The following is a 15709-nucleotide window of genomic DNA, read 5'->3' on the forward strand; positions in this document are numbered from 1 at the left end:
CTCCAAAACGACCAGGGAAACACGGGGATTGCCGTCCTTCCCTGCGCTCGCCAGCAGACGCCAGACAAGCGGCCTCGCTTGTTCCCCCAGCTGCGACTAAGCAGCTGTGGAACCGATCGCTGCCTCAGCCTTACTTTAGTAAATCCTCTTCTTGGTAAAAAATAGAAAAAAGGAAAATAAAAAGTCAAAATAATAAAACCTGGGGAAAAATCCTAATAACAACTAAATATCAACACATAAAATACTCTAAAATTAATATTGGAGAACCCAGCTTATTTGCTCAAAGCTGAGTGTTCCCCAAAACTCGTCCTATCGGGCGGACTGAGTTTTTAAAACTGAGCCAGAAGAGGCAAAGGAGGCGTGGCCAGAGGGGAAAAATCTACTCAGTCCATGGGCAAACAGGCTGTGTTAACCCATCCTTGGACTCTCCTAGCAGCGCTATGGAGAATGCAGTATTGTAAGTCTACTTCTGCTGACTGCTGGCTGCCTGCAATTTGGCAGTTCGATTCTCACTGGCTCAAGGTTGACAGCCTTCCATCCTTCTGAGGTCGGTAAAATGAGGCAGCTGAGAGAGAATGCATGACATGCCAGCAAAGTCAAATTTAGGCATTTTTTGAATTTTTGACATGCCCCAAAGATTTGCCATCACTGCCCTACAAGAGAAAAACAAATCCCGCATCCTAAACTGCATAAATCTGATATAGTCACTGTTCTTACAGGTTTTCCACGATAATGTATATAAATAATATCTAACTATGTATTTTATAAAGAGGGCCTAAGTATATTTAGCTGAAATAATTTCCAGTTTATTCAAATAAAGTACATTTATCCAAGCATGTACATTCAACATAGAACATTTCCAGAAACAGTTACAGTCCATTTTCCATTCACAGTTTTTTAGTGCAAAGCACTAAAAGGCCAAACATGTTATCTATTCATAAAAGATTTTTTTTATTTATGATCAACATTTTTAGATATATTTTGTACAAAAGGTTTATATGGACACAAGGCATTCCCTTAGCAAGGGAGTCAACCAGTATTTTACAAACGGCATTTCTTCTGATATTCAGTATCTGGCAATTTGACACAAATCACTAAACATTTTCTAAATTTTTTTAAAAAGTGCACAAACCTGCCAAAAAATTCATAATGGAAGGTGTGCTACTGTTTTGCTATAGAACTGATTATAAAATAGACAATAATGAGCAAGCCCCTCATAAACTTTACAAAAAAAGCCAAGTGCTACCTAAAGTGGTCATTCAACATTTTGTGGGCAAAACAAAAAATTCCTTGCACTATTATTCTTAGGCAATAATTAACGAACTACAAAACTACCAAAAAAAAACCCAACTACTACCTTCACAGGAATATTAATGTAATGTCTTTAGAAGAAATCACTAAAAGAAATTTAAACTCTGGCTATTAAAGTGCTTGTGTGTAATTTTAATTTTTTTAAAAGAACAATTAAAACGGGGGAATGTGGGTAGTTTGTAAACCTTCCATATGAAAAACTGTTGAATGTGCTAATCATTCAAAATCACTTTAGATTTTGATAGTACAATTCAGATTTGATACTCCCCAAAATTACTCAACCATGAATTGAATTTAAAGCAAATGCTAGATTACAATTCATTCAAATTATACTAAGAAAACTGCTCATATACATTCATTTATATATATAAAAATATTTTAAGTACATCACAAAGCATTTGCTTAGTAGTATATCACAACGAACATAAAATCTTTTCAGTAAAATCAGAATTAAGTATGGGCCACACCTATGAAGCATGTGTTGTAGGTGGTAAAATTTCATTTTTAAATGTTTGCAAACTTTCCTTTTAAAATGTTCATTTCATTAGTAGCACTCCAGAACTGCATCAAGTTTTCAATTTTAGGTGTTATTTTTAATGAATTTTAATTTTGTTGAAAATATTAGACAAGATGTTACATTGTTTAAGAGTCAACACATTTAATCTGAAAACAGCTTATTCTCATAGTACTATTCTAGATTTTAGTGGTTCTAATTTCAAATATTATCACATTATTTTAGCTAAGGAGAAATATATATATAATATAAACTCTAACCAATTTTAAAGGTTTTTTGTTTATTAGTAGCATATAAGCTTACCACATAGAAATCAGATTTTCTCTGATAAGTGGTTGCTTATTTGGGTAAAAAGTGAGAAAACATTCAATTGATACCCATAATTTTTGATCCAGTAGAAACTTTTATCTACAGGATAGGAAGGGACATCTTTACTAAAAATTCTGTGTTCTCTTTGTATCATTTCTCTCACTGGCTGATAAGTCCCCTTCTAAATATGGGGGAAAGGGAAAAGTAAGCTATAGGTTCAAAGGTCTAGATCATCACTGGTTTAGAGATCCATTTTTTTTTATTTTATAAAAAGTGAAAACAAAAACTAACCAACCAACCTTTCAACCAACCTGAAAATAGCTTTCAAATGCTTGGAAACGTTTCTTACATAATTTTTAAATTGCCAGAATTCACAAGTAATTTAATTTTATGAAGTTACCTTCAATTACTGAAATACACTCACATTTCTCTTAAATTGAAAAAAGTTTTCTGTCATAGGAACTTAAAAACACTATTCTTTCTTTAAATCTTTAAATCTTGGTTGTCCAAGATTTTTCAATTAAAGCAAGGTAATTTGGAGCTGTTCCATATTTTTATTACATACAATAAAATAGGCTATCTGATACCCCTACCCAGTCCAAATTAATTATGTAAAAAAGAAGTTTTAAAATTCCGGAAAAAAATAAAACAACTACCAAAAACACTCCTCAAATAAAATAAGATTTTTTTTTGAGTGACAATCTTCTCCTAATACAAAAGGAATGGTGGTTTAAATACAAAAGTATTAACTCTAGGATTTAAGAATTAGATATCATTAATTTAAAATACAAACGTAGTTTCCAAATTTTATGCCAAAAATGTTTCCCAATGTATTAAAGCAACATACTTAGGCGACATCACATCCATAGATCTTCAGTTCATATATGCTTGCTGTGCCCGGTCAGTACCAAGGAAGTGCAAAGTTGATTTTAAAAATCATTTGGAACTATGGAACTATTAACAAAATATTATGCAAATACTAATATATAATATTAAACTTTGAAGAATTGTGTGTGTATTAACTTAAACTGCTTTTAGATTCACTGTCATGAAAAAAAACCCCTAAAACTCTTTTTTTAATGAATGCAAGTCGTTTACCATCTGAAGCATTAGATCTATAAAAATGTGATTGCACTTTAAGTACCAATGGAAAAATTAGGCATGTATTTAAGAAGGCACTAGTATTCTTCAACAGACAAGAGCTTTAGATCTTGTACTTCTGCCTTTGGTTTTGTTGTCTTCAGGTGAATGTGTCACATTTACTTTATGAGTCTTCTTGTGATGCTCTAAGAAAGTCTTTTTGGCAAATGCTTTTCCACATTTATTGCATCTGTGCAGAGAAAAGTTTTTTGTGACTTTCACTTCAATGCCAACATCAGTTCCTTCATATTTTTTATTTGGCGAGTTAGAGGTAATGTCTTGTTTTGAACCATTCTGTTTACTTTCATCCCTCTGAGGGCCTCTTTTTGCCACCTTTTTAAGAATGCAGTCAATAGGTTTTTTTATTGCTCGGATTTCTAAACTTGCAGTTATCTTACCAAGGTAACGTGAAGACTTTTTATGTACTACAGTTATGTGTCTTATCACATCACGCTTCCGGCGTGTTTCGTAAGTGCAGAGGGGACACCTGTAGAATTTAACATAAATATTATTTCCATCTGTGTGCAACTCAATGTGCTTTGTTAAGTTTTGTTTAGAAGTAAATTGGCGTTTACAGAGTTTACAGTAAAGCTTTTTAAAATCAAAGCCAACTGACAGCCTTGGCTTCCTGGGCTTTTTGAGACCACTTGCAAGAGACTGGTTATTTGACTTTGATTTCTGACAGCTCTGCTTAACTTTATTTTTTTTAGCTGGAGTTACATTCTTTTTTCCAGTGGTTGATATGCCTTTTCGTTCAGTGGGTGTTTTCTTTTTTTCACTGGATACTGCATTCTTTCTCTCAACGGATGATGTATTTTTTCTTTCATTTGAATTATTTATTCCCTTTACTTCATTCTGCAAAGAACTGCAGATGGAAGGCGTAGATACTGTAGATTCTGCTGGTTCGATTTTCACTTTCACTTCTGCATTAGGCTTTCTCTCTCTTTTAGGATTCTTAGTAGAAAGAGTTATCTTGTGAACAATTTGCATGTGCCTTTTAAGCATTACCTGGGAACTATATTTCCTCTTACACAAGAGGCATTTGCAAGCAGTTAAATTGTACTCAGCTTTTGAAGGCTTTTGTTTTTGTGTTCTAGCAGTTTTTGCAGAGGTTTTATCCAAGGATAAAGGCTGTCCAGGTTTTGTAGCTATATCAGGAGTTATAGAATCCCGTCTCAGTCCTCTATGAACTTCATCAAAATGCCTTCTTACATTGGCTTTTGTAGCAAATGATTTAATACACAAAGGACAACTTTTACCCAAAGTTACCAAAACATTCTTATTGCGACCCCTTCTAGATGTCTGATTTGGCCTTTTTTTAATTTGAATAAATTTCTTTAGTTCTTCCATCTTTTTTTTATGGACTTTCCTAATATGACGGCGTATACTGCGTCTGGAATGAAATTCTTTTTTACACAGGGTACAAATTAATTGATGACCCGAATCAGAATTATTATCACATTCTAATTTAGGTTTTGAACATGGGGCAGGTTCTTCTGGAGTTGGCATTATCTTGTCAACAACTAAGGGAGGAGTCTCTTCAGCTTTTGTTTCTGAAGTATCTGACACTGGTTTAGGAGGAGGTTCTGTTGCATGTTCTGGTGTTTCTACAGAAGCTTGGTCTGGAGTAGTGGTTGGGTCAGTGTTCTCCACTGAACTATCTGCCTTTGAGACATACTGAAACACAGCATTCTGGTTCGTTTCTATAGGTTCCAAACGTATTATATAATCTTGCTTGTTCACTCGTGGATACATAGCTTCTAGGAGATCAGTTATGGCTTGACTCTGTTTATCATTTATATCAGGAGAGTCTAAAATATAAAACAAAGTGTTTAAATTAGACAATTTTACAACTGTCACTAAAAAGTGTTTTTTAAAAATAATATAACAGTGAAGTACATTAAGACAACATTATAAGAGGGGAAGACAGCACCATATACACTCTTCCATAGACATTCAAATCAACTAACATTCAGCTTTTTCTGTTCTGGAAACATTAACCATCTTTTTTTCAGAAAGGAAAGGGGAATGAGTAGCTCAAAATCCCGTCACATACAGTACCTCACAGAACACTTATATATAGTGTGTAACCACAGGTTTTTTAAAGATAAATTAAAATAAGCACCTGCCAATTTATTTGCTCATATTTTTAACATTACCTTTGCCCCTTTCCATACTCTTTAGAAACTCCTGTAAGTAAGAGGTATCTTCTATTCATAATGTACAGTACGAATATAGTACAGATACAAGAAATTCTATTTTTAAGAGTATGTACGCATGCTTTATAGAAAAAAAGCTGCATGTTAACAATTACTATCCTTAAAAGCATTATCCCACTATAACTTTAAAATCTGAAGAAGAAAATTTAGAGAAAAGAAACTTACTGTCATCCATCCGAAGACTTGGTGGACAATAGTATTTTTTATGAGTTATTAAATTTGGTAGCCCTCTGAAGAGACTGCGGCAGAATTTGCATTCAAAAATGGTATCCACGTCTTTTAGCAAAATATGCTTGAGTTGTTTAGTTCCTAAAAAAATCATTTAAAATTTTTTACCAGGAGAGCATATTCACTTGAACAAGTGCTTTAACTGATGTTAGCTAAATGATTAAAAAATTGCTTTATCTAACCATCAAAAACAGTAGGATTCAAATGAATTTTGTGGTAATATTTCATCCATGCAAAAAAAGCCACTTTACCTGAAAATAGTAAGATTGCTTCAACAATGTGCTTAGAAAATATCTGGTTTGTATGCTACAAGCTTACCAGGTATAATTTAACTGGCAGATGCATGTTCTTATCTATGTTTCAAGAATGCATTAATTCTTCTTCATTTTCCAGTTTAGGCTATGCAAATATTCTGGCTGTTATATACAATCTATCTTTCTTTATTCTTTCTCTCTCGCACGCTCTTTCTTTCTCTTTCTTCTTTCTTCCTTTCTCTCTCCCTCTGTCTCTCCTCCCTTCCTCCCTTCCGTCTATGGTTGCCCCTCCCACAGCTGTGTGTGTGGGTAGCATAAAAAGTGACACAGTAGAACCTCTGGTCACGACCATAATTTGTTCCATAACTTTGGTCGTAACCTGATTTGGTCTTGACTGAATAATTTTGGAAATTTGGCACTTACAAAAAAAAATGGTGCGGAATGGAAAATTGGCTGCCCCAAAAAATTGTGAATTATTTGTTCGGAACCCAATTTGGTCATGGTCAGAAGCGTTTGTGATCAGAGGTTCTACTGTATATTGTAATGCCATCATGAAACATATGGAATACATGACTATTGTTTAATAGTTATGTAGCCCTGCCACCTGTTGTTTTGCTAGTTTTACTAGTTTATATATAATTAAAAACCTTATGTTATTTAAAAAGCCACAATCCCCGGTAATATTTTACAATAGTCTAGAATCATTTAAAGGAAAACAGATTTTTGAAAAGTATCATTACTATTATCAACAATAAAAACTACACTCTTAAGTAGCAATATGAAAGCATTAAAAGCACTCTGATCTTAGAATGTTATACTATAATTTCCTGAATGAACAATTATGTCTTCGATATAAATCATACTGTTTCCTGAAAGAAGACAGATTGGGAGATATTTGATCTATTTTGGGGAGAGTCTTCTATAATTGGGGTGCTTCATGTTTTGATTCATTCATCTTACTTCATCATAGGAGGATATGTTCTGCACCAAATGCAGATTCCAGAAAAACTGATGGACAAGCCTATTAAGTGTACTGCAGCAATTCAACTAAGGATACCTCAACCAGGCTACAGTCATAGTAGGAACACCAGGTAGAACATACTTTCACTTAAAATATCTATGCCTGATATGACACAAAAGCTACAAGCTCAATACCTCCGAGGGCTACAAAATGCTTCAAGTTCAAGCCACCTTGATAACAAAACATAAGCTGCCTTGAGTTCAAAATGCTCTGTTTTCAATATGCAAGAACTAATTTAAGTGTAAAATGAACTGCTTCTATCATCTTGGAAATGTTTCATGCTTTGAACACATTCAAAATGACTGAACAGCCTATCTCTTATTCTAAATCGACTGTTACATAGATAAGAAATTGTGTACATAAAAAAACAAAGATTATAAATTGGGAAAATATTTTGAGTGATAGATCAAAAGGGACAAGTGGTCCAGGACAATTGTAAAATAATCTAATTGCAGTATTATTCATTACAGTCATATTAACTTGTAGTGAATATACACTAAAATACTGCAGAGAAATCTGACAGTCTACGTAGATTTATAAGACAGCTCTGTAATATTTTCATAATTTAGAATGAATGTAAAATGTAGGTACATTTTAAGACTCTTAAAACAAAGGTACTGTATATCCTAACACCTAACAAGATATGTGTATTCAAATTTATTTACATAAAATGGAATTCAAAGTTTTTATTTTTATTATTGCCATTACTATAGAACTTGTAACCTACAAAGTCATTCCTATAACCTATAGAGCAGTGATGGCGAACTTTTTCGGCACTGAGTGCCCAAACTGGAAAGCATGTGCATGTGCGTGCACCAGAATGCCAGAAACCTGAAGACCAGCTGGCCGGTGTGCATGCACGCTACCAGATGGTCTGCGTGCACCCCTGAGCACCAGAAACCCAAAGACCAGCTGGCCAGCACATGAATGCCCGTTTTCCAGCACCCCAACACCCGCAAAGACCAGCTGGCTGGCACCAGAAATCAGAAGAGCAACTGGTGATGGCACGTGCGCCCACAGAGAGGGCTCTGCCTGCTACCTCTGGATCATGTACCATAGTTTGCCATCACTGCTCTAGTGTCTCCAAAAGTTAGTTAGTAAATTAATTAGTTTGTTAGTTTATCTTTCATATTTCTTAACCACTCATCTCACTCAGAAAGGGGCTCTGGGTAATGCTGTAGTTATGAAAAACAGTACATGGGAATTAACTGACTTAATGATCATTAAAAGTTAAACTAAGTTAAATTAATTTTTTTGTCCTGACACTGCCTACTTTTTTTAGTTTAAAGTTCTAGATATTGTACTCAGATGACAAGCATCTCTTCAGGCCAAATAAGGTTGTACATGGTAAAATGAATTAATCATTAAAGTATCCCAAAAATATTAAAAGAAAAAAAAAGAAAAATAATAAACAAAAGAAGTATACCTGATCGAAAACATTCAATAATTTGCTGGATTCCAGATTTTGATGTATGAAAAGGCTGCTGTAATAAAGGTGGGTCTCCAGGTTCCAGCACACGTACTATAAAATATTGAAAATGGAAATATTAATTGAGTCACTACATGAATGGTGGCATATACTGCACCAACTTCCGTTTTTGTTTGTGCTTCATGCCTTTGTTTTTGAGGAAAAGCAAGTGTACATTGTATTAATTAAGTATTAATCTATTTTGTTAACATAACACAGAAATATTTTTCACATATAACACAGAAATATTTTTCACATATAACACAGAAATATTTTTCACATATAACACAGAAATTCAAAAAAAGGCACACGTATACAAATAGATACATATTGTACTTCTAAGGCACGTAATTTATCAAAAGAAAAATAAAATGTGTTCTTTGTCATTTTGTAATTGATCTTAATGCAACAACAACAATAATTTAGACTATTTTTGCAAGGAAACCATTTCTCTCAACTGTAGAGTATGCTGGAAAATTGTAGCCATGTTAAAAAAAATCTATGTATATTAATCAATTATATGTTTCAGTAAAGCAATTCTTCTACAATAATTAGCATATTTATGTACTATAAATGAATTCATTCCTTTAGTTTTAAACACCTGTACAACCTGTACACCTATATTATGTAAAATACCTCTGCAGTATAAAATGCCTCTTAGAACTCCTAATCTGAACCCTATGTAGAAGATCTAAACAAAACATTATTTAGCTCATGTACCAATTCTTGTATTCTTTGATCTCTCAGTGCCTTTGACACTCTTCATCCCAATATCCTTTTGTGCTGGCCCTGGGAACTGGAGGCACTGTTTTGTGGTGGTTTTCTTCCTTTCTCTGTGACTGGTTCCAATCAGTGTTGGTTGAGAGGACTGATCATTCCCTGCCCCTCCTTTATACGCTGTAGGTTTTATTCTTTCCCCTTTTTTTCAATATCTCCACAAAACCACTGGGTAAGGTCATATGCAGTTTGGAGTTTAGCAATATCAATAGCACTTAAATTTACCAGTATATATTACTTCACAGTGCTTTACAGCCATCTCTAAGCAGTTTACAGAGTCAGCATATTGCCCCCAACAATATGGCTCTTCATTTTACCCACCTCAGAAGGATGGAAGGCTGAGTTAACCTTATCATATCATACCATATCATCAGCATACGGATATGGTATCATCCATATGCTGATGATATCCAATTATATCTTTTGCCCCTGGGCCAGCCAAGTGAGGCAATTAAGGCTAGGTTTAGATGGAGAAGAACATTCTCTGATTTAAAACTAAGTGGTTATGGTCTTGATGCTGGTAATACATCAGATATTAATATATAATGGCTAGCATGTTGCCTTAGAATATACAATAATATTTACATGAAATTTCCAATTCTTGGAACAATATACAAGGTGTACTATTCAAATTATAATATTTAATGTTTATTGTATTTTATCATTTTATCATTTATTATAATTTAAATGTTTGAATTTGTTACCATTTTTTCTAAACTCTTCCTTACTAATTTGATATGTGACTTTTGAATGTTCCTAAGTAATATTTTCTCTGAAAAGAAAATTAATAAAAGCACATTGGAATTTGAATATGGGGTCTGACTTTTGGTAACCTGTTTATACGGTATCTCCTCAGTAATAGGGTTATGCAATGTTTCAAATATGATTCTCATAATACTTCAGAATGTATTACAATATTTTATATGTCAGGACATGTATGTAACACATCCCTACATTTCCTTGAAACTGCTGTCTTTTTCCTAGGGTCATGTGTCAAACTAGCCCAAGAACAATGTAGCACAATCCAGCTAAAGTTTAATTATTATTTTTTTATATCATATAGACAGAATCTTGCCAGACTAAATCTATATTATCCTGGGAAAAGCTATCTTAAATCTCTCTCTCTTTCCACAATCCAGTTTCAAATTATATTGTCCCTTGTCTAGTCCCCTTCTTTGGGATGTGCTATCTCCTTCCTGATAACCTTCTGCAGTTTAGTGTAATCCCCCACATCACCTCTCCCTTCGAAGACACATTCTATCATATCATGTGACAGATGCAGACAAATTATATGGACCTGAGAAAAAGTGTACAGAGAGGTCCTACAACTGTTACATCAAATGTTTCAAAGCACCTTCTAGAAAATTAACATAAAGTCTTACACTGCCTATTTAGCCATAAAACTGACCAAATCATGAACTTTTCCCTCAGGTGTATAGATATTTACTTGGAGAAAGCTAGCTGAAAACAATGACACAATTTCTTCGGTCAGCAATAATAGATAGGCAATAGCTATATTCATAAAAAGTATCCCACAGATTCTCCAACTGAATAGAGTACATACTCTAACATTAAGTGTGTGTGTGTGTTCATATAACATGCAAACACACACATGCACGCACACGCACACACACAAACTTCCTTCTTTAATTTTAACAAAAATTTGAAAAATTGTTTCTAAGCTATATGCATATATACTAAATACTCAGGATCGAGGTATACAGCTATTTTAGCCTGAAAATCATATTTATGTTTTATTATATTTCAGTATATAAAATACTGTTTTATACTTATTTATCAAACTATTTATTTACAAAAACTGTTCCATATGTATTAGAACACTGGTCAGTTTGGTCTAGTAGTTAAGGCACCAAGCTAGAAAGCAGGAGACTGTGAGTTCTAATCTCATTTTAGCCATGGAAGCAAGCTGGGTGACTGTGGGCCAGTCAGTCTCTCTCAGCCCAACTCATATCATAGGGCTATTGTTGTGGCAAAATTGTAAGAGGAAGGTGTATTGGATAGGTTTGCCACCTTGAGTTATCTCTTAAAATAATAAAGGCATGGTACAATAAAATAAATAAAATAAAATAAACTCAAGTCCAGACACATAAACATGCTATATCTAAACAATTTCATGTAACATTAATATATTTTACCCAAGTATTTCACAGAAAATAAAACTTAATATGTGAAAAATACAAAAATTGCAAAAGTGGAAATTTTAGTATTAAGACAATACTATTACCTGGTTCACAGCATCCATGGTGGTGGTCAGTCTGACAGTACTTGTCTCTAAGAGGCATTTTCTACATCAATAACTTGCTTTCCTTCTACATTCAGTAGATTGTTTCTGATAAAATAAACCAATATTAATTGTTTTACATGGTAATTTATCAAACCAATAGTCTGAAAAATCAGTTGTAGAGATGGAACACACTTTTAGACATGAAAAAATAAATTCAAGCTATGATTGCTTGCATGCAGAAGCACACACACACATACACACACACACAGTTTAGTACATCAAAAAGATACCCTTAAAGAGTTATAGCTTATAAACTATTACAATTAGAAGTTGTTGCATCAATTTGCTTCTGAACCAAATTTTCTAACACAACTTGTCACTCCTGATTCAAATTAGTCTAATTTATGCCCTGTCTATAGCCCCCGCCCTTTTATCTCAAATCTGCCTGTCAGTTTTGAACCTACTTAGCTTACTGATGGAGCTAATGTCGGCATTCAAATGGCAAAAGAACCACCGAAAAAACAAAAGTTAGAAAATATACAGTCCTAAAATAGCCTTTACATTTTCTAAAGGCCCAGACAGTGCTGTGGCTGCTTGCAGCTACCATAATTGCCACCCAAGAAAGACCTAGACCAGATGAATCAGTATAATATAGGATTTTAAATCCGGAGAAGAATTCAAGGTCATATATTCATTACAAACATGGTATCTTGTAAATGAATTCCAAAGGTAACAGGGATAGGCAACCTGCAGTCCAGATTATGTGTGGCAATTGGTTTACATTCACGACCCTCAAGCTAATTATAAAAGCTTTTTGCTATTGATCAATTTAGGCTTTTGATTATCTGAAGTGAGATACTGTAAGCTATAATAGGAAGAGAAAGAATGGTGGTATTTTCTGTTCTGGCTATGCCATCCTTGCTTCAATCTCATCCATCGTTTTCATGTATAATGCATGTCTAAATAGATTATCCCAACAAAAAAGTTTATCAACTTGATCTGCACTGCTAGCATATGTATTTTCAGTGAGAACTGATACTGTGTTTTTCAATTCAACTTTGATAGAAGTAAAAGTTCTGAAATGAATTCCACCTTAACTATTGTATGTAGAAAAGAGGTTTATTCACTTGTAGGTTTTTTAATTCAACACTTTATTATGAACCTAGATTCTATATATTATCCAACAATATCATATTAGTTGTAGCAATACTATTTCATTCATCCTCTGAATCGCCACATATATGAATTTACATATACCTTGTACTACAAAGCTAAACTACATTAATTCCAGCACCACTGGAATTACTGATATATTGGATTGAGACTAGAAATATCCAGCCAGTTAAATTTGTTGGGTGATTTGTTGGGTCACTATCTTTATCTCAGCCTAACTCACAGTATGTTGTTATGAGATCTCAGATATACAGTAAAATAACTAAAAAGTTCACTTGCAAATGATCCTTCATTACAGAAACTACAAGAATTCCTTCAAAAATAACTAAGTCAGTTCATATAAAACTGCTACATACTGAGATTGTGCACTTTCTGTTCAACATGTGAGCATTTTAAGAAATTATACCTTCATTCTAAATTTCCTATGCTTGCCATATTTTTGTATCTGTTTCCGTAGGACTGAGTTACTTCAGTGACAGATGGTTTCTATCTATCTAGTTTGGTCAGGTGGCTCTGGAAAGCTTAGGAATGTTAGCAAACCATAGCTTATCATATAGGAATCCAATAGACTTCTGAATGTAATTGATAACATCTAAAAGTTTATGAGTCATGGCTATCTACAAACTATATTAGTCTGATCCACATAAAAAATTAGTTTATGTTTTAAAGGCATTATTTAACATGATTTTGATTAAAAGTGTTTGTATTAAAAGCAAGCTCAAGTGCACAACCCTCTCCTTACATAACTGGGCAAAGAAATAAGTAAGAATTTAGTATTCCTGGTTTGTAAGATCTACAATTTACAGATTGTTTTCTTTTTTAAAAAAAAGTCTTTCTTTTATTAAATAAATCGTAAAATTAAATCAAAGGGCTTGGAACTTACTTAACCACTTACAACAGAAAACTCTAATCATCAGAATCATTGAGATGGGTGGCTATAGAAATGTACTTATTATGACATACATTTCTCAAGCCATGTATATACACATTCTCTGTATTATCTATATTAATATCATAAGAAAAGTCCTTTAGTGAATAGTGTACCTATCTTCATTTTCTTTATAACAAAATATTATGCAGCAATCTCCCCGTGCAGAATGACAGGTCCCTACTTTTTTTTTTACGGACAGCAGAGTTTAACTGACCATGCGCAGAATATCTTTTAGCACCTCAAATGCTGGGAAAGCTAAAAGGAAGAGAAGAAAAGTGCAACCAGCAGCAAGATGGACAGACTCCCCAGTGATGAGTGTACCAAAAGATGATCTGACAGACTAGTTTAGAGACAAATCACCATGCAGAAAATCTATCTATGTGATCACTTAGGGTTGACAACAACTCAACCGCATATAATCCATTATTCCTCACAGACCCACTTTAACCTATGGGCCGACACAGAGGCCTAGAACCTCCTAAGCCAATTCTGCCAGGACTGAGTGTCCGTCCACCTAAGAAAAGGTTTAAAAGAAAATATGGGGAAATGTCCACAACCCAACCCCTTTAGCCCCTTCTTAGGGTTGTCCCCCTAGGGAGGCAGTGGCTCAGTAGCTAAGACGCTGAGCTTGTCGATCAGAAAGGTTGGCAGTTTGAATCTCTAGTGCTGTGTAGTTACTTGTCCCAGCTTCTGCCAACTTAGCAGTTTGAAACCATGTAAAAAATGCAAGTAGAAAAATAGGGACCACTTTGGTGGGAAAGTAACAGCATTCTGTGTGCCTTTTGCCCATCACATGACCAGGGAGACATCGTTGGACAGTGTTGGCTCTTTGGCTTTGAAAGGAAGATGAGCACCGCCCTCTAGAGTCGGGAACGACTAGCACATATGTGCGAGGGGAACCTTTATCTTTAGGGTTGGCCCCGAGGGAAAAAAGCACACCATCGGATCCATCACCAAGCCCACCTCCACCATTACGGCTTAATCCCCCCCCCCCCTTCCTCAAAACATCTTTCCCTCCTGACGCACAAATACAGGCACTTCAGCCGGGAGAGCGCTTCATCCAGAGCGGGCGCCTCCTCCCATCACCTCTGCCCCCCTGGGCTTCTTCTTTCGGGCCACCTGTCACTTAAATCAGCCGGTCTCTTTTACAAAGCAGCGGCGGGGCTCGCACATTCTCGCTCTCTCTCCCCACACACAGACACAGACAAGAGGCGCACAAAGTCTCAGCCGAGCCGGCGTGGCTGTGGAGAGGGGCTGGCCGGAGAAGTTCCAGCCGCCACCATACCTACCGAGGCTCCTGGAAGACGGGCAGCCGCCAGCCCAGCCGGAGGAGGAGGAGGAGGAGGAGAAGCGGCGATTTTAGCCCATCGAGCGCAACCCGCTCGGCGGCGCTTCGGACGGGACGGCAGTGCGCGCGGGAGGAAAGCCGGAGGGGGGCTCTCCAGGCAGCGGCAGGTGACAGCGGGAGCCAGCCGAGTCCTCTCACGGGCAGCCGCGCCGATCCTGCCTCCGCCGAGGAGGAGGGGGGGAAGGGGAGCGCTCCCGCAGAGCGTCCTGTGTGAAAGTTACCGCCGCCCGTCCCGCCCAAGCGGCCGCGCGACGCGACCCCGGAGCCGGATGGGCCGCAAGGGCAGGAAGTGACTGCGGCCGCTGCAGGCCTGGGGCAGCGCAACACGCATGCGTCGCACCCGGCTTCTCCGGCTCGCGCTCTCCCACAAACACACACGCGCGCGCGCAAACACAAACACACACACCTCTCCGCGGGTCCGGGGCCACCTCACGCCTCACGGTTCTCTCCCTCCACCACCACCACACCACCACACACACCGCCCACAGAGCCGATCTCGGGCATGTGTTATTCCTGCGCGAGGAACCGAAAATTGAAAGAGAGAGAAAAAGAAAAATAAAGGAGGCAAAAAAAAGAAGAAAAACAAAAAAAGGGGGGGGAGTGCGCGCGCACACCACTTGTCGCTTCCACGTGCGTTTCAGCCAATGGGAAGGAAGCGGCGCGCGCGATGGCAGTGTATTGGAGGGACTTTTTTCACCCCAAGGAGTGGGGAAGCCTCCGCGTGACGAGTTTGGGGCAGGGCGCGCCGCGCAGCCTCCGGTAGTGGTGCCC

At 36.5% G+C, this 15709-nt stretch overlaps 1 protein-coding gene across 1 annotated transcript; it reads right to left on the bottom strand.

Annotated features, from left to right (window-relative positions):
* Positions 1–784: 784 nt before the first annotated feature.
* Positions 785–15187, bottom strand: ZNF800 (zinc finger protein 800). The gene is made up of 5 exons (XM_081956821.1): positions 14880–15187; positions 11487–11591; positions 8423–8518; positions 5659–5802; positions 785–5085 (listed from the first exon to the last, which is right to left on the bottom strand). The coding sequence occupies exons 2-5, from the start codon at positions 11542–11544 to the stop codon at positions 3323–3325; spliced, it is 2061 nt and encodes a 686-aa protein (XP_081812947.1). The 5' UTR covers positions 11545–11591; positions 14880–15187; the 3' UTR covers positions 785–3322.
* Between the last annotated feature and the right edge of the window lie 522 nt (positions 15188–15709).

The sequence above is a fragment of the Natrix helvetica genome (assembly GCF_964273705.1).
Source record: "Natrix helvetica genome assembly, chromosome: 6".
NCBI lineage: Eukaryota > Metazoa > Chordata > Lepidosauria > Squamata > Natricidae > Natrix > Natrix helvetica.